General features: G+C 44.3%; 4 protein-coding genes across 8 annotated transcripts; 1 reads left to right on the top strand and 3 right to left on the bottom strand.

Annotated features, from left to right (window-relative positions):
- Positions 1-158: 158 nt before the first annotated feature.
- LOC119560175 (kinesin-like protein KIF19) lies at positions 159-8674 on the bottom strand. The gene is made up of 6 exons (XM_037873535.1): positions 8506-8674; positions 3587-3790; positions 1468-2905; positions 1026-1174; positions 621-964; positions 159-506 (listed from the first exon to the last, which is right to left on the bottom strand). The coding sequence occupies exons 2-6, from the start codon at positions 3695-3697 to the stop codon at positions 299-301; spliced, it is 2250 nt and encodes a 749-aa protein (XP_037729463.1). The 5' UTR covers positions 3698-3790; positions 8506-8674; the 3' UTR covers positions 159-298.
- Positions 8675-9460: 786 nt separating this feature from the next.
- On the bottom strand, positions 9461-13149 carry LOC119560687 (abl interactor 2). 5 transcript variants are annotated; one of them, XM_037874263.1, is made up of 7 exons: positions 13010-13149; positions 12468-12834; positions 11104-11726; positions 10952-11039; positions 10867-10878; positions 10522-10709; positions 9461-10456 (listed from the first exon to the last, which is right to left on the bottom strand). In XM_037874263.1, exons 2-7 carry the CDS (start codon positions 12821-12823, stop codon positions 10293-10295), a joined length of 1431 nt encoding a protein of 476 aa, XP_037730191.1. In that variant the 5' UTR covers positions 12824-12834; positions 13010-13149; the 3' UTR covers positions 9461-10292. The 5 variants fall into 5 exon arrangements, with proteins under 5 accessions (XP_037730191.1, XP_037730188.1, XP_037730193.1 ...); XM_037874260.1 differs by having other exon boundaries at positions 10952-11042; XM_037874265.1 differs by lacking the exon at positions 10867-10878.
- Positions 13150-13298: 149 nt separating this feature from the next.
- LOC119560827 (twinfilin) lies at positions 13299-14997 on the top strand. Its single transcript, XM_037874473.1, has 4 exons — positions 13299-13387; positions 13447-13524; positions 13622-14397; positions 14557-14997. The coding sequence occupies exons 1-4, from the start codon at positions 13363-13365 to the stop codon at positions 14707-14709; spliced, it is 1032 nt and encodes a 343-aa protein (XP_037730401.1). The 5' UTR covers positions 13299-13362; the 3' UTR covers positions 14710-14997.
- LOC119560828 (RPII140-upstream gene protein) lies at positions 14944-16166 on the bottom strand. The gene is made up of 4 exons (XM_037874474.1): positions 15937-16166; positions 15708-15873; positions 15557-15645; positions 14944-15385 (listed from the first exon to the last, which is right to left on the bottom strand). The coding sequence occupies exons 1-4, from the start codon at positions 16107-16109 to the stop codon at positions 15028-15030; spliced, it is 786 nt and encodes a 261-aa protein (XP_037730402.1). The 5' UTR covers positions 16110-16166; the 3' UTR covers positions 14944-15027.
- Between the last annotated feature and the right edge of the window lie 167 nt (positions 16167-16333).

Genomic DNA, 16333 nt, shown 5'->3' on the forward strand with positions numbered 1-16333 from the left:
TTAATATTGTTACTTACACACCCAGAACTTTTGAAATTTACATCCTCACAAAAATGAATTTGAATATTATCGAAAGATTTCCACACATTCTCCGATTTATTAAATAAACTTTTATATTACTTTAAGCTGTCTCTTTGATTTATTGATACCTTTGCGGATACATATTGAAGTGCGTGGGATGGTAAGTTATAATACAATAAGTAAATTTGAGCAGACGATCGCATCCCCTTCCTAGTAATCCTAACCCTTAGTAACAACTATTCCTGAGCACCTTCCTCTCCCTTAGCCGTTGTCAATCCTACGGCTGTGGATGGGTGTTCCTGGCCATCCGTATCGAAGGTCGCCGGGGTCCTCCGGCAGGAACAGTCGCCGTGGAAAGTCGGGGCAGCCGCGGATTGACGGGCGGACCCATGACCCGGTCCACGGGATCCATCTGAGTATCAATGTGTGGCAGCGGCGAGGCTGGCGACCACTCCGAACTGGAACTGGAGCCGGGTGAGTCGGATCTAGAAGCAGATAGGACCATACATTTTATAAATTAGTTGTCATCTTGTAATACACAACAATCGGTACTTTTGTTTTCAGATATAATATCTATAATGTAAAACGATCCTCCTTACCCCGCTGTATAGATGGGCGGAAGTTTCCTCTCATAGTTACTGGTGCTTGGCGTGACCACTCCCGCATGGATCTCTTGCTGGTAAAGACCGTAGAGCTCACGCAGTTCGTCGGGCAGGTCCACGTTGCCCTCTTCGATGAGCCGCCTCTGGGAGCTGATGATGTCCTCGCAGAGACGACGCTGCCGCTCTGCCCGGAGCAACTGGAGGTCACGGCGACGCAGCTCCGCCTGGCGAGCCAATCGCTCGGCCTGCAGGGACACCTTGTCCGCCTCCAACTCGTGCACCCTGCACAGAAGGGCCAAAAGTTCGCGCTCCTCGTCGCTGCTGATGCGCTCTGGAAGCTCCTGGAGAGGAAAAAAGGATGATTATCTATCAAAGAAACCACTGCATCTAGTTAAGACACACATCCTCCAGTTTCACCCCCTTCTGACGACACTGCTCCAGCTCGTGCTCCGTTCTCTCTCGGATTTCTTTGTAGCGCCGAGTCTCCTTCTCAATGGCCGCCAGCTCTCCCCAGGCATTCTTCAGGGCCACCGATCCCTCGGATTCAATGTCTGCAGGAGAAACAGGAAGTAAAATTAGTACAATTCATAACACAATATAATTTTACAATTATAATTAGTTTTACTATTTATTTTTTAATATGAATTTATTTATCATTCAAGAATAAAATACTCAAAGTAAATATGACTAATCTCGTATCTAATATTTTCTTTCTTTCTTTAAATATTTTCATATTAAATCATTCAATGTTCATTTCATTTAAATATTAAATACGAATTTTTAAGTTCAATATGCCATTATTATTCCATCTTATTATTAGTGTCATATAACATTCAATACGCACCATCATCGCCCATGGCGTCATATAGTTTTCCTATGCGTCCTTGCCAGTGGGAGATGATCATGTGCTGGCGCTCTGCATCCAGTTCCAGGCCCAGAAGATGACTCTCGGCCTCGAGGAGCTTCCGGCGCAGCTTCATTTGCTGCTTAAAGGTGAGGACGATCTGTTCGCGCAGGTAGCGCAGTTCCGTCTTGCGCTGTTCGTCCTGTTCCTGGCCAGCCTCGGGTCCTGTTCCAGATCCTGCTCCTGCACCGCCTGCAGATACAGCGGCTGCTGCCTTGGCCGCTGCTGCAGCTGCTCCACTTCGAGGCCTTTCGGTTAGCATCTTGGTGCGCAGACGCGACACCTCATCGCGTAACTCCGAGACGAGACTCTGGTAGTGCTTGGTGGGAAAGTCCTTGAACTCATCGATGTACACGGAGTTCTGCAGCTTGGTGGTGATGCTATTGGCCCGATCCGCGTAGACCAGGGTGTTCTTCGTCTCATCCCGGTGCTTGCTTTCGGGGGCAACATGGGCTATCATCACGGTCTTGCAGCGACCACTCAGCGCCTCCTTGAGCAGCCTGGTCAGCTTCGAGTCCCGGTAGTTGACATACCTCGCTCCGCCGGACAATCCATTGATTACGTTGCCAAGGGCTAGCAAACTGCGGTTGATGTGCGCCCCCTCCTGCAGTCGTTTACCTCGATTCTTGGTCTTCTTTGCCCGCTCCGAACCAGCCAGATCGGTGAGGAATAGCCTTCCCTGCTTGGTGCCCAGAGGGGTTCTGGCCTGAACCATGATGCTCAGCAGGGCGTGACTCCGGGACGAGGTCTGATTGGCGGCCGTGGGCTCCATGGTCCTCGCCTTGTTTCCCTTGAGCAACAGACTCACAACCTCCTTTCTGCTGGAAGTGGTGATCTCCGAGAGACCCGCCACTGTGATGCGCTGACCACGATGATCCTCTCGTAGCTCCAAAGGACCACCCGGATTTAGGAGATCCCGTATCAGCTCGTTGTATATCTCCAGGTAGGAAATGGAAACACGGCAGGAATCTGCCTCCGCTGACTCGATGTGACTGAAAATATCCTCTATGGCGCGCACCATTAGTCCAATGTCCTGACTGCTCACATCCGTGGAATCACAGGAAGCGGTGGGTGGGGCACGGTCGGAAGTCTGCGGTTTCTTGCGCGGCACAGGCCCCAGCATGGTGTGTGTCTTGCCGGAACCCGTGGCTCCATAGGCAAACACTGCCGCATTTAAACCGTTCAGAACATCCCTCACCAACGGAGCCGTGGTGGTCTTGTACACCTGCTCCTGGCTGTCGTTCTCCCGAAAAACATGATCGTAGGAGTACTGCCGCGGACGACTCTTTCCGCCGTCATCGTAGAGGAGGGATCCGCCGGACACGACCTCGATGCAGCGCTCCGAGGCTTCCATGCTGGGTCTAACTCGAACTGCCACCTGGGTGAAAAGCCATTTGGTCATTAGACTTGGATATCAACTCGTTTCATTTACAAGCGGATCTCATAGGGTACTATAGTATACAGGACAACTAATATACGTCTTAGAATTCTGATTCAGATAATCAGAATTGAACAAATTTTAGCATTAAGGGTATTTCTGTGAAAAATTACTGTTTTTGATTAAGAAACGATTTAGTTGGGAAAGGGAGGGTCGAAATCGAAAAAATTATGATATATGGGTTCCATATCCAGCTTCGTCTATAGATACAATTTGTTTAGGTCCGCATATTAAGCTAAAAGCAGGGTTTAAACTCTACATTTCCAGGACTTTTATAGATTCCATTCTAAAGTTTAATTTATTTGTGAAGTACGAGACAAAAAAAAGGGCCTTAAGATCTTTAATTTATATATTTTTACATAAATGAGTTTCCTTTGAGAGTTATGGCCAAATGACACTTGACTAAAAACTCTATAAAAATCACGGAAACCTATAGCAATCCTGTAAACATTGAGGTTTTTATATCATATATAAATTTTAACAATTTTGTATGTTGCAAGGTCTGTTTCAAACTGACTGAAGTTAGTCAAAACTTAAGGAAGTGTCATGTGGCCATAGGTTAGAGTTATTGAAGTGTTACCGAGTTATCTTCCCATTAAAACACCCTGAATATGTACTCACCACTAGTCTCTCCTCTTGTGGCGCCTGGGCGGTGGCTATGGTTCGTCCTTGGGAGGAGTTGCTGCCCCCGCTGCTGCCCGACCAGCTGCTCGCTCCAGCACTGGCCGCCATCGCTCCGATCGTAATGGATATGGATGTATACTATATGGCTAGTCCTGGGTCCTTCGGTGGACACGTGGCGCCTGAACTGGCTGATGACCTGACCTGGACAAGACCATTACAAATCGTGTCAATTTGTTGTCAACAATCGTAAAAACGCCATCAGTGCGGGAAACACCCAACGAACTCCTAATGGATTTGTGAATTTGCGCGCCAAGGTCTCGCCTCTTTTATGGGGCGATTTCTTGAGGTCCCATGGGTCTTGTTTACCTGTGGCTCAAGGAGCTGACTCCCTATGGCTTCTTGTGGCGTGAGCCATAAATCAAGCCGTGAACTTGAACAACCAAAAGTCCCTGCGTGTCTTCGCATGCAAATCAAATGGAGCAGTTCGATGGTCCTCGAGAGGGTACTGTACCTTCAATGGAAACCCTGATAAGCCTATGAACCTATTAAAACCTCATGTCGGTCTTTAAATGTCGAGCTATCTTCGGAATATTCATCCGAATAATTAACTTTGAATTTGTTTTAAATTGAACTGAAAGTAACTTTAACTAACTTTAACTATTTTAGACAATATTAAATGACTTCACATTGACCAATAAATAAAAACTCCTTTAAGTTTTAAATGGGTCAATGTTTAAATGGGAATGCCACCTAAAATAGAACCATAACCCCATACACGCTAATCCATAATCCATGTCCAGGTGTCTGGTGACCTCTGACTTAAACGCCTGTCACCCCCGAAACCTCCGATCCCAAAAGCCCCGCAACCAACTGTCGATTCCCCAAACGCATAATTAATTTCATTTGCCTAAGAGCTGCTCAATTATAAAACGTGCGACTCATTGAATTGCAAGGGGATGCATTATTAAATTTAATTCCACGTTTCCATTCAGGTGCCATGAATATGTGATGAAACAGCCCACAACAAAAAGGACCAAGCCTCCGCGACACTTTCTCCTGAAATATGTACACAAATTACAGGCCTCCAATGTCAACAAAGATGGGTGTTCGAATTGAGTGATTGGGTGGTATTCCGTACACGAAGAAAAATTATACTCCATGATGTTATTATTTAATGGTAGCAAAAAGCAAAATATTATGAGGTCCAAGGGTTGTGTGGATAATGAACAAACTTTGGAACTTTATTATAAACTGATTAGCTTTGCATTAATTTAAAGGTACGTATAAACCTTTGATAATATTTTCTTAATCTTTTAAAAATCCGTATATACTGTATACTTATAATGGTCTAAATACATATCTTTATCCGTATTGATAGTTTAGTACGAAAAAAAATCGTACTTCTTGATATTATTATTTAATATTTAATGTTACCATTAAAAGCAAAAAAGCAAAATATTATGAGGTCCAAAGGTTGAGTAGATAACACCAGTTTACAAAAAAAAATTGATGAAATACGCACTTCAGGAAACCTTTGTTTTCCGGTAAGATACATCTCCCTGATTAAGAAAAGGGCATTTAAAATTTTTTCTATGGTACCAATTTTTTTTAAAGTGTAAAAAACGTTTTTCGCACTTTTTTATTTTTTAACTCGAGTTGTGATAAACCGAATTCGGTCATTAAAGACTCATTTTACAGGTAATGGAATGCCCTTTAACTTTCTTGTACACATCGTTGAGTTCCATTCATTAGTTTAGAAGCTACACTTCGTCAAAGTTGAAAAAGTTGGAAAAAATGCAAAAACGCTGGCATAAATTGCTTCTTTAAAAATACACGCCTAAAAACCGAAATTAGTTTTATGTTGTTTTCTTAAAGGCTGAACTTTAACGGAGAATATAAGCCATTGATCACGACAATCCGTTGGTAAATCGATTTTTTACAGATTTTTAAACGTATATACCCAAGTTCAGTGTTCGGGAGCAGCGGCCGTTAAACATTATTTTAAATTTTCAGTGTTGGGGAACGTAAGATTTTGGTGCAAGTTGTAGTGCATAACGTCAGTTTCCTTGCTAATTTCTTGCTAAAAATATATGAAAATGATTTCCTTGTAACTGCAATCGCATCCTTTTTAGCTTGCCCAGCACTAATAGCAAAGAAACTGACGTTATGCATAACTACTTGCACCAAAATCTTACGTTCCCCAACACTGAAAATTTAAAATAATGTTTAACGGCCGCTGCTCCCGAACACTGAACTTGGGTATATACGTTTAAAAATCTGTAAAAAATCGATTTACCAACGGATTGTCGTGATCAATGGCTTATATTCTCCGTTAAAGTTCAGCCTTTAAGAAAACAACATAAAACTAATTTCGGTTTTTAGGCGTGTATTTTTAAAGAAGCAATTTATGCCAGCGTTTTTGCATTTTTTCCAACTTTTTCAACTTTGACGAAGTGTAGCTTCTAAACTAATGAATGGAACTCAACGATGTGTACAAGAAAGTTAAAGGGCATTCCATTACCTGTAAAATGAGTCTTTAATGACCGAATTCGGTTTATCACAACTCGAGTTAAAAAATAAAAAAGTGCGAAAAACGTTTTTTACACTTTAAAAAAAATTGGTACCATAGAAAAAATTTTAAATGCCCTTTTCTTAATCAGGGAGATGTATCTTACCGGAAAACAAAGGTTTCCTGAAGTGCGTATTTCATCAATTTTTTTTTGTAAACTGGTGTAATGAACAAACTTTGGAACTTTTTTATAATCTGGTTAGTTTTGCATTAATTTAAAGGCACGTATAAGCTTTTGATCATTTTTTCTTAATCTTTAAAAAATCCGTATATCTTTAAAGTTTATCATTATAATGGTCTTTATACATATTTTTATTCGTTTTAATAGTTTAGTACGGAACAAATCGTAATCGAGGTCCAAAGGTTGAGTGGAAAATAAATAAACTTTAGATTTTTTAATAGACTAGTTAGTTTTGCATTTATTTAAAGACACGTATAATCCTTCGATCATTTTATCTTAATCTTTTAAGAATTATAATGGTCTAAGTACATATTTGTATCCCTCTTAATAGTTTAGTAAGATTTTTCCTACTTTCTTTCTTAAATAAATTCCATAACAGTTAATTTGATAATGTCTGAAAATCGATGAGGCACTTTAATGAGCACCTCCCACAGGCAGCACCCAATTAAGCCCGATCCGAACCACCACCCCCTCGGAACCAAGGAGAGCTCAACACTTTTGCCAGTTCTTGTTTCGTATTCCAGTGCTGGCTTTTGCTTTTGTCGTTTATTGAATTTGTGTAAATTGCCAGCAGACACGACACGAAAGTGGACAGGACTTCTGTGGAACCCCAACCCGATGTGGGTCGATTGGGTTGGTGGTTCGGATGGTTGGATGACTGGATAGTGGGGTGGTGCAATGGCAGTGGCTCACCGACTTTTGTCTTCGGCTGTTGTCGCACGTCGACTGTTAATGTTTTTAATGCTTTGGTATTCCATGTTTTGATTTGCCGGCTACTGAACCCCATTAGGGGGCTACGAGGGGGTTCTCATTGGAGGAGTGGCTTTTGTTTGTCCAGGCACATGGTGTTCTGTTTGGAGCTCATTAGCGGAAATCTGGAGCGAGAATTGGGCCATTAGCAGCGGGGAAAATGGAGTGCCGCCTTTGAATTAGACCTTTGAAAGGTTTTTCGGGGGAAAACCTCTAATTCTTTTGGTAAGGGTGCTTGGAAAAGTCCTACAACTCCAAACATGACTAAGTAATAACACGTGTGACAGACTCTTAATCGCTAATGAGTTTGTTGTTCGATACAGGACAGGCCTTTTAACTCACTTATGGCAGTGGCAATGGCCATTGACAAAAAGGATTCCAAAATAAACAAAACCTTCCGATAGGGATCTCGATAAAACAAAGACCTCTGCAGCTTTGACAAATCGTTATAGTCTAGTATTCTTTATACGAACCCTCCCCTAAAACGAGGTCCCAAAATAACATAAATGATTCATAAAGTGCTTTTTTCATATGCTATCTAGAGTTTGAATATTTAATTTCTTTATAAGTGGAAGAGCTTATCGATGAACAACGTATTAGTAATTGCAATATTAGGAATGGTTTAGGAAGTCGTCATTAAAATTGTTTTTCCCAATAATAATTGAAGTTCAAATAAACTTTAAAAATATACTTATTTTCAGCTTAAATATTCTAAATCCTTAGTTTTATTTCCTAAAACTTGTAGATTTTAGCTCCAAGTGTTTTTGGCTTTACGAGAGTTATCTTATTTATAGGTTTATTAGTTAAGCTGAAAAAAATCCAGTCATGCTAACAAATCCTAAGCAAGCTAAACCCCAGAAAGCAGGACTGTAATTACCCCCTACGAAAATTGCGTATACGCAGTGGTGGTGATTGATGGCTCTTGTGACCTGGAGACGGCTTAATTACCCAGAGCCATTTCCCCAGGGCACACACTCGCCGGGTTTATTTTTAGAGAACCATCAAGCCGAGTGACCAGCCCCTCGATATGCACCCAAAGTGACGTCATTTTTTAATAGTTTGACTGCGATGCAAGTGCAAAACTTTTAACCTTCACGGGGTTTTTCAAATTAACGCGTTTCGGGAAAGCTGTGCGTGTCACGAAACTCTGGGAATTTCGACACTAAGTGGGCCAACTTGTCCGCATTGACGACGCGAATTGTTTTCGCCATAAACAAAGTGGCCAGTGGCCCCAATCCTGACATGAAATAATGTAATATTTTACACTTGGCCAGCAAGTAAATCCGGCTCCAAGTAGGTCAATTAAATGCGGTGCCCGCAGAGAGAAGCCACCCCGAATCTCGACTTCATTTCGATTATGTAAAACAAACATTTGATAAAAACTTTTCAAGCACCTCTGCAGCGCGGCTCACTTACAAATAGTTTTGTTTTGCACTTTATACGCTTGGAAAACTTTCCGGACACGCCACTCGCCGAAAAAATGTTTAAAGCCCAAAACCGGAAGCGCTGGGTCGCCGAGAACTGCGAGAAATATCCGAAACAAAAGCGGTTTGTAGAACCATTCGCGTCGACGTATCAAACTCAACTGAAGGGTCCGACTCGGCGTGGTCAGAAAATAACGAAATTATAGGCATGTCCATGCCGAGGGGGTGGAATGGGTCCGTAGATGTGGTGGTGGTCCGACTCCTGGCACGGCACAATCAATTTTTGTTGCTGGCGCGTTTTTACTACGGCATTGTTGAAATGCTAATGCGCCATTTTGCATACATTTCTGGCGAGTTTCACCTGCCGCTGGCCAGTTGTGGGCCGAATAGTTGGCCCAAAGTGCCGCCAAAGATGCCGTATCCAAGCCGTTGAGGTCCACTCTAATAATTGTCCACAAATAAAGGTATTTCCATAGCTCTATAGTTGAGCGGCCCCGAAAAGTGGGCAACGATTTAGCACATTTTATGCAAATCATGCAGCACTCCAGTTTTTTGGCATTTCCGCCACGTCAACTCCTTGAAGCCTGATAATAAATTCAAATCCAAAAGCAAATGAAATAATGAAAGCTCCACATATCACCACGAAAGCATTAAATTACCTGATGCAGAGTTATGGAAAAGTTTTCCAGGACGAGACATTGATTCGAAATCGCTTTGTGGGGCACAGCACGTCGATTATGATGGATTGATTGATTGACTGACTGAGTGTTGGCACTTGTAAATATCCCCAGTCATCCATTACACGCTTGCAAATTTGCATTCAAAATTTCGAATTTGAATTTGGCAGGCCATCGAGACGGAGCCTTGCCCCAATTACGGATTTTTACTGACATCCGGCTCGGCTCACGAGAAGGTCAACGCAAATTACACGGTCATAGAACAAGGACTTGAGGTTTAGTAATTGAAATTTTTATTAGCTATTATTTTTTACCATATAGAGCGTGTGTGTAATTGTATTGTATAAATTTAATTTGATTCCGTTGCTGGCAATTCCATTTTAACTAAACGTTCGCAAAAAAAGTAATCGTTGCGGTTCGTAAAAGTGCAAACAAAAGTTCCAACTGGCCAATACTTAAGTATTAAATGCTAACTGAAATTTATATAACCTACATTATTGCTGGGGGAGTAAGGTGTAGATAGGTGTGGGTAGTATAGGTGTATAATAGCCGGGAATAACCAAGCGCAAGGCAAACAGAAACCGCTTGACAAAACAGTGAGCAAATATTTAAAGTAATTGGGCTGGAGGCGTTGGGGGGTCAGGACTGAATTCGTCTACGTCTGTGGAACAATTTTAGAATATCGCGTAAGTTATTTACGGGCTTCCGCCATCGCCTCACCCCTCGATGCATCGTTTTCGGCTACTAGAGTGTAAATAGGTTTAGTGGGGCAGCAAGCGTGATACTGAGCCCCTGGATCCTGTGTGTGTGCTCGTTTATATTAGACTAAATGCAATTGGCTGATGCTAATGGAATTCTCTTCGCTTTCTCTGGCCTGCTGTGCTTGTGTAGATGTGTAATTGTATAATTGTCCTTATCAATATGCTCAAAATGTTATCGTCATTGTCAACTGAGCCTGTTGCGGTCCTCAGTTGTCCCCAAAACCGCCCTCGATAACTGAAACGAAATCGTGGAGGTTCTTGAGAAGCATCGGAGGACTGGAACAGACCAGATAATGCAGATTATTGTAATGGTTGGCATGTTTAGAATATCGCGGCGAGGCTTAGACACAGGGCTCTACGTAGTTGCCCGGAAACAGGCCGGTCACACCATCCATGACGCCCTCCCACCAGCCGTCGTCGTTCTTCTTGAGCACGTACAGCACCGAGCTCTCCTGGAAACTGAGCTCATCGTCCTTGTCGGCATAATAGTCGTAAATGGCTACCACTGAAATAGTAATTGAAATTAGAAAGGATTCTCTTTTGCAAATGTCTATGACTTTTTGAACTTACCCTTCTCAATGAAATTCTTGGGCACCCAGCCGGGTAAATTCTGGTCCTCGGGCACTATGGGCGCCAGCTGCGGTCCCGTCGAGGTGCGTGGTCGTCCGAAGTCCTGGTGCTCATCCTCTGGCGGCGGCGGAGGCGGCAAGGGCGGCGACTGGGAGCCGGGACGAGCAAAGTTCAAGCTGAAATGGTTTCTTTGGAAAAATAAATGGTTAATATACTAATTTTGTTACGGATTTCACGGGGCTATAAGCAGTTAAATGCCAGACTTCCACAACATGAATTAAATAGACAATTTTGTAAATTGAAACTGTGTATAACCCTTTGATAAAGATAAAAGCATGCAATTACCGATTTGGATTCCTGGGTTTGCATAGAGAACATGAAATGAGTTATATATACACAGGAAAAAGAGTTGCGGATGTGAGAAACTTACCTGTTGATGTTGCGTCCCAGGGTGTGCATACCAATGTGACTCTGCTCAGTCATCTCGTGCTGTGACACCGTCAGCGGCGAGGGTGGAGCTGCTGGAGATTGAAAACAAGATTATCAGCCTTGAATTTTTGCCGGAAAACCCTCTCAACTAACGTGGCATGCTGCTCCGATCGTCGTACGTAGTGGGTGGCGGTGGTGGCAGCGATTGCATCATGCCCGCGGATGGCAGGTTCACATGGGTGGCTATCTGCTGGCTGGGCGGCATCGGCAGTGCACTGTACCCAGCAGCTCGCTCATTGCCCGCCGCCCCACCGCCTGTGGTGGTGGTGGTCATCGTGGAAGAGGCCGTCGACATGCGCTTCGGATGACCAATCGGATAGTTGGGGGCATAGTGCGAGGGCACCTGCGGTGGATTGACCACCGGCGGAGTGCGGTATTCCCGCGAGCTCTTGCCCAGAGTCCCAGTATTGCTGACCGACTTGCCCAGGGTGCCGGTGTTTCCAGCCCGCGACATCTGCGGCGGAGTCGGTGGCTTCGTGGTCGGCGGTGGACCCACCGACGGGGGCAACAGGGATTGCACGGACCCGTGGCTGGAGCCCCGGTGCTTCTGCCGTACTTGCGAGTGGGAGGCCGAGTTGATGCCGTGGCCAATCTCGTCCAGCATCGAGTAGTCGATGGGCTTGCGCACGTACTTGATGGGCTTCTCTGGATTGATGGGCGCCACGATCTTGAACTGGCGCGAGCTCACCTTGTTGGCCGTCAGCACGCCAATCTCCCTGGGGGGGGGGGGTGGAAAAATCATTAATGAAGTGGTGTAGATAAAAAAGAATTTAAAACCAGATAAATTGGAAACTTATGCTGTTTAATAAATGATAACTAACTAAAAACTTTGTATAAATGCTTAATTTGCTTTACGTAGGTATGAGTTATTTATTATACAAGTATATGTATGGCTAATGAATTTATATGGAATGCAATAACCATCGATAACAGAATAAAAGAGCAACAATTAGTTGATATCAACTGCATGACCTCATAGAAGCACGTCTTTTACATATGTATATACATAAATATATATAAAGAAGCTTTTATCAACGATGACTCTTGCTTGAAATAACTGAAAATGCTCCAGAGACCGATTCTATTTGCTGTATGCAAATTGATACGTATTTTATGATAAAATCATGCTTGAAATGACTGAAAATGCTCCAGAGACCGATTCTCTTTACTGTATGAAATTCTATACATATTTTAGGATAAAATCATGTTTCAAACCCCATATTAACTCCAAAAAATTGGTTCTAGATGTATTTTACTATATATGTATGTATATAATACATTATTTTCTTTATAATCTTTAGTTTAGAACATCAATATAAACTACTGGGAATGCTACTGTTCGATATCAATAGCTCCTATAGATACTCTTCTTATGGATGCACATATGTTGCAATACACAATGTTATGTTCTAGACAAGTGCAATACAATGACCCCTTGACCCACTCGACTTCCTTACCTCCTGGCCACCTTCTCCTTGTGGATGTGCACCGTCTGGGCGATGTGGTTCATCTGGGACTCCATCTCGCCGAGCTGCTGGGCCTGGAGCTCGAGCAGCTGCATGTAGCTGTAGGCGAGCGTGTTGATCTGGTAGGCGACGCTGGCCAGCGACTGGGTGGTGTAGTTCTTGGTGGCCTCCAGGGCCGCCTTTTTGTTGTCCGCGCGGTAGTAGGTGTCCTCGCAGTAGTCGGCCACCCGCTCCAGGTTCGTGTAGCTGTCCCGCAGACTCTGGCGGCCGTCGGGGATCTCGGTGCGTATCAGAGAGGCTAATTCGTCCATGATGTTCTCGCTGGCCATGGGGGCTTCGGTCAACATGGGTGTGGATGCTGGGGGCGAACGGGAGACGAGAACCCAATTAGTTTCCCCGCTTTTCCGCACTTTTCACGCCCGTAAACATTTGGGGCGTGGACACTTCTGGTCCGCTGCCGCTGCCGACGTCGACGCAGCTGCTCCAATTGCCCGTTGGAGCGAGGCAATCGTGGGAATATCGCGTGCACTCACTTTATTGACTATGCGATTGCACAACAGAGGCTTTTCCGGGCTGGTTGCTACGCTTTAAATGCAGATAAATGCAGTTTTTCTTTACATTTTCAGAGGAAAAAGAACGCTCGAGCTGGTGCTGCGAAGTGCGGCGTTTACCAACACTGTGCCAGTGCTGACGCATTTGGTATTTTTGAAATATACTGAAAAGATACTGGAGGGTGTCCACGTTAAGTTAGCCGAGACCACCTCCTAACATTTGCGTAGGACAGAAAAATACCGAAATTACCAAATTATAATTGCCCTTTACCATCTGGTCACATTGGTTGTGAGTAATATTTTTTTCGGCAATATTAATTTTAGCTGTTTTCCAAATGTCTCACCAAACGGGTATCCGAGGTATGTTATGATAAGGAATCACCCAGCCGATACCCTAAGATTCCCCTTCCATTTTTCAGCCAACGAGCAGCTGGCCAAGGTGTTCGGCAAAGCGAAGAATGGTAAATTTCGCGTGATAAAAGTTTCGATCGAGAATGGTGAGTGGATTTGCTCCAAAAGTGTATATATACACAATATACTATAAGTGGGGCACTTGATAACGAGGCTTCCGGTTTCTCCCCAAACCATTTACAGAGCAGCTCAGTTGTGGCGCCACGGCGGAGACGAAGAAGGACTGGGAACGAGACTACGACAAGCTGATCGGTCCTCTGCTGGAGAAGGATGTGCCCTGCTACATTCTCTACCGCCTGGACACCAAGATCCCGCTGGGCTACAGTTGGCTGCTCATCAGCTGGATACCGGACACGGCCAGCATCCGGCAGAAGATGGTCTACGCCTCCACAAAGGCCACGCTGAAAACGGAGTTCGGATCGGCCTACATCACCGAGGAGCTGCATGCCACCACCTTGGATGAGTCTACGTTGGAGGGTTATCGCCGGCACAAGCAGGACTTTGCGGCTCCCGCTCCTCTGACCACCAGGGAGGAGGAGCTGAAGGAACTGCGCAAAACAGAGGTCCACACCGAGATCAACACAAATACCCGGCATCAAACTCTAGGCGGGATCAACTGTCCCCTTAGCGAGCAGACTGTGGCCGCCGTTCAGGATCTGGTGCGCGGCAAACACGACTACCTGCAGTTCCGTATCGATCTGGAGGAGGAGCAAATCCACGTCTCGCATGCGGCCAAAGTGGAACTCGCTGATCTGCCGAAGCTAGTGCCCGAGGATCATGCCCGCTACCACCTCTTCCTCTTCCGGCACACGCACGAGGGCGACTACCTGGAGTCCTACGTGTTCGTCTACTCCATGCCGGGATACTCCTGCTCCGTGCGCGAGCGCATGATGTACTCCAGCTGCAAGGCTCCTTTCTTGGAGGAGCTGGCAGCCCTCGGCGTGGAGGTCGTCAAGAAGGTGTGTATCTAGGAGCAGGTGTGGCTGCACCAATGACTAGGGCTATACGAATCCAAAAGCATGAGTATATGATCATTTTCTTTCAAGTAGTATTATATTTATAGATTTATTGCTCTGAAATCATCAAGTACATTTTGCTAACTATACTTCATCCCCCAGCTGGAAATCGACAGCGGCAGCGAGCTGACCGAAGCTTTCCTGCAGGACGAGCTGCACCCGAAGAAGATCCTCCACCGACCGTCATTTCCCAAGCCCAAGGGACCACCTAATCGCGGCGCCAAGCGCCTCACGCGCCCCACCACCGAGGACTAAGTCTGAATCCCGATCCCATCGCGTCAATTCTATTTATCCCCCTTCAACTTACTGTTTCCTAGCAGAGCATTTAATTTATTGTATCCAAAAACGAGTTCCGTGTTCATTTCTGTGTCCTGTGTCTATATGTGTCCGTACGCGAGTCTATATCTTTAGAGGCACTAGGCATCAACTGAAACATCGCATAGCAGCCGCCAATGTGGGCTTCCTTATATGTATTCTTGTCTATGTTACTTAAGATGGACATATTTGCAATTTATTTAAATTAAAAAAACTCAACTAAGTTTACACTGGCGTCTACTTTAATCACTTTAGGACTCACTTGACCGAGTCCAGGGATACCTGTTCGGGAACTTTCTCGTCGTGCGCCTTGAAGATCTCTGGGTTTTCGTCTTCCGTCAGCTTTTTGAACGCCAGCTGAATGTTTTCGTCGCGATCGAGTCGCCACTTGTACTGCCAATAGCGTACCTCCTCCATCGAAGTGCCGGATGCCTTCATCAGCAGCAGGGAGGTAACTCCAGCCACTCCGCCCAAGAAGCCGCCAATGATTCCACCTGCCGCCATGCCCCGCAGTCCCAGATTCATTTTGTACAGCGAGCCTGTAATGGAACCGGCGGCCAAGTACTCGTAGATGGAGGATTTTCCACGGTACACCGACATGCAGGTGATGATCCCACTGGAACACAGATTATTATAGATTAAAATATTGGTAATCTAAGGGTTCCAAGAAATTATTCTAAACTAATTATTGTGATGATAATCCAATTGACTTTGTAAAAGTTTTTTGGGATATAATCAGGATATTTCATAAAATAACTATCTTAGGTCTTGGAAATGACAAACTTACAAGTAGGAGGTGGTGAAGAGCCCCACGCGCCATCCCCATTTGAAACCGCCCTTGGCGAAGTTGACTGTGAACTGATCCTGCAGCTTTTTCTATGATAGGAAATTAAAATCTTATTAATAATATCCATTAATTATAGGGATTAGATCCTTACCTTGGCATCAAAATGAGATTTGAAGGCTGTCGCCTGGTTGTTCTCCATAAAATTCATGTAGCCCACGCGCGATTGTGTAACTCCTCCATAAATGGCTCCAATGAGGAAGCCCAAGAAGCCGGCCTGGTAAATGGAGTTCAGTTCCGAGGATATGCTACCAAACTCGCTAATTAAATATACAAATCATTCATTAGTTTATTTTAAAATGAAATTTTTAGAAATTTCTTACTCGATTGAAAACATCTGTTTGAGGCGTTCCAGTCCCGTTTCCTCTGGCGGTTTTGTAGCCAGGAAAGCCTTGTAGGTCTTATTTTCCTTATCCTTTATGTCGTCGGCGCTGTTTTCCAGGATTGGCAGGATCCCGGCAATCAGAAACCGGCGTCCTTTCCACAAAAAACTCATTTTTAAAGCGCGTTGAATAACAAAGTGAAATGAAAACAATATCAGCTGTTTGCCGGCCCGCTAGTGTTGAAAAGTGTGCTTGCCTTTCAGTGCTGTCTAACTCAGTTTGGCCGCTTCCAATAGGAATTTTTGTTTAAGCTATAATCTTTTTGTTTTAAGCTGCTCACATGGCTAATTTTTATGCAAATAAGTGGTTCTTAGTATTTTTGAAATGTAAATAACTT

Source organism: Drosophila subpulchrella, unplaced genomic scaffold, assembly GCF_014743375.2.
Source record: "Drosophila subpulchrella strain 33 F10 #4 breed RU33 unplaced genomic scaffold, RU_Dsub_v1.1 Primary Assembly Seq354, whole genome shotgun sequence".
NCBI classification, from domain to species: Eukaryota; Metazoa; Arthropoda; class Insecta; order Diptera; family Drosophilidae; genus Drosophila; species Drosophila subpulchrella.

What these genes read in the sequence shown, in the direction of transcription:
- LOC119560687 (XM_037874260.1), bottom strand. Translation starts at nt 12,823, where the DNA reads ATGTTGACCGAAGCCCCCATGGCCAGCGAGAACATCATGGACGAATTA. An exon ending in CGATCGGAGCAGCATGCCAC is followed by an intron (nt 11,043 to 11,103) that starts GTTAGTTGAGAG and finishes TTCAATCTCCAG; the next exon opens with CAGCTCCACCCTCGCCGCTG. An exon ending in CAAGAATTTCATTGAGAAGG is followed by an intron (nt 10,457 to 10,521) that starts GTAAGTTCAAAA and finishes TTACTATTTCAG; the next exon opens with TGGTAGCCATTTACGACTAT.
- LOC119560827 (XM_037874473.1), top strand. Translation starts at nt 13,363, where the DNA reads ATGTCTCACCAAACGGGTATCCGAG. An exon ending in TCACCAAACGGGTATCCGAG is followed by an intron (nt 13,388 to 13,446) that starts GTATGTTATGAT and finishes TCCATTTTTCAG; the next exon opens with CCAACGAGCAGCTGGCCAAG. An exon ending in GCGTGGAGGTCGTCAAGAAG is followed by an intron (nt 14,398 to 14,556) that starts GTGTGTATCTAG and finishes TTCATCCCCCAG; the next exon opens with CTGGAAATCGACAGCGGCAG.
- LOC119560828 (XM_037874474.1), bottom strand. Translation starts at nt 16,109, where the DNA reads ATGAGTTTTTTGTGGAAAGGACGCCGGTTTCTGATTGCCGGGATCCTG. An exon ending in AAACAGATGTTTTCAATCGA is followed by an intron (nt 15,874 to 15,936) that starts GTAAGAAATTTC and finishes ATATTTAATTAG; the next exon opens with CGAGTTTGGTAGCATATCCT. An exon ending in AATCTCATTTTGATGCCAAG is followed by an intron (nt 15,646 to 15,707) that starts GTAAGGATCTAA and finishes TTCCTATCATAG; the next exon opens with AAAAAGCTGCAGGATCAGTT.
- LOC119560175 (XM_037873535.1), bottom strand. Translation starts at nt 3,697, where the DNA reads ATGGCGGCCAGTGCTGGAGCGAGCAGCTGGTCGGGCAGCAGCGGGGGC. An exon ending in AGGGGGTGAAACTGGAGGAT is followed by an intron (nt 965 to 1,025) that starts GTGTGTCTTAAC and finishes TTTCCTCTCCAG; the next exon opens with GAGCTTCCAGAGCGCATCAG. An exon ending in CCGCCCATCTATACAGCGGG is followed by an intron (nt 507 to 620) that starts GTAAGGAGGATC and finishes ATCTGCTTCTAG; the next exon opens with ATCCGACTCACCCGGCTCCA.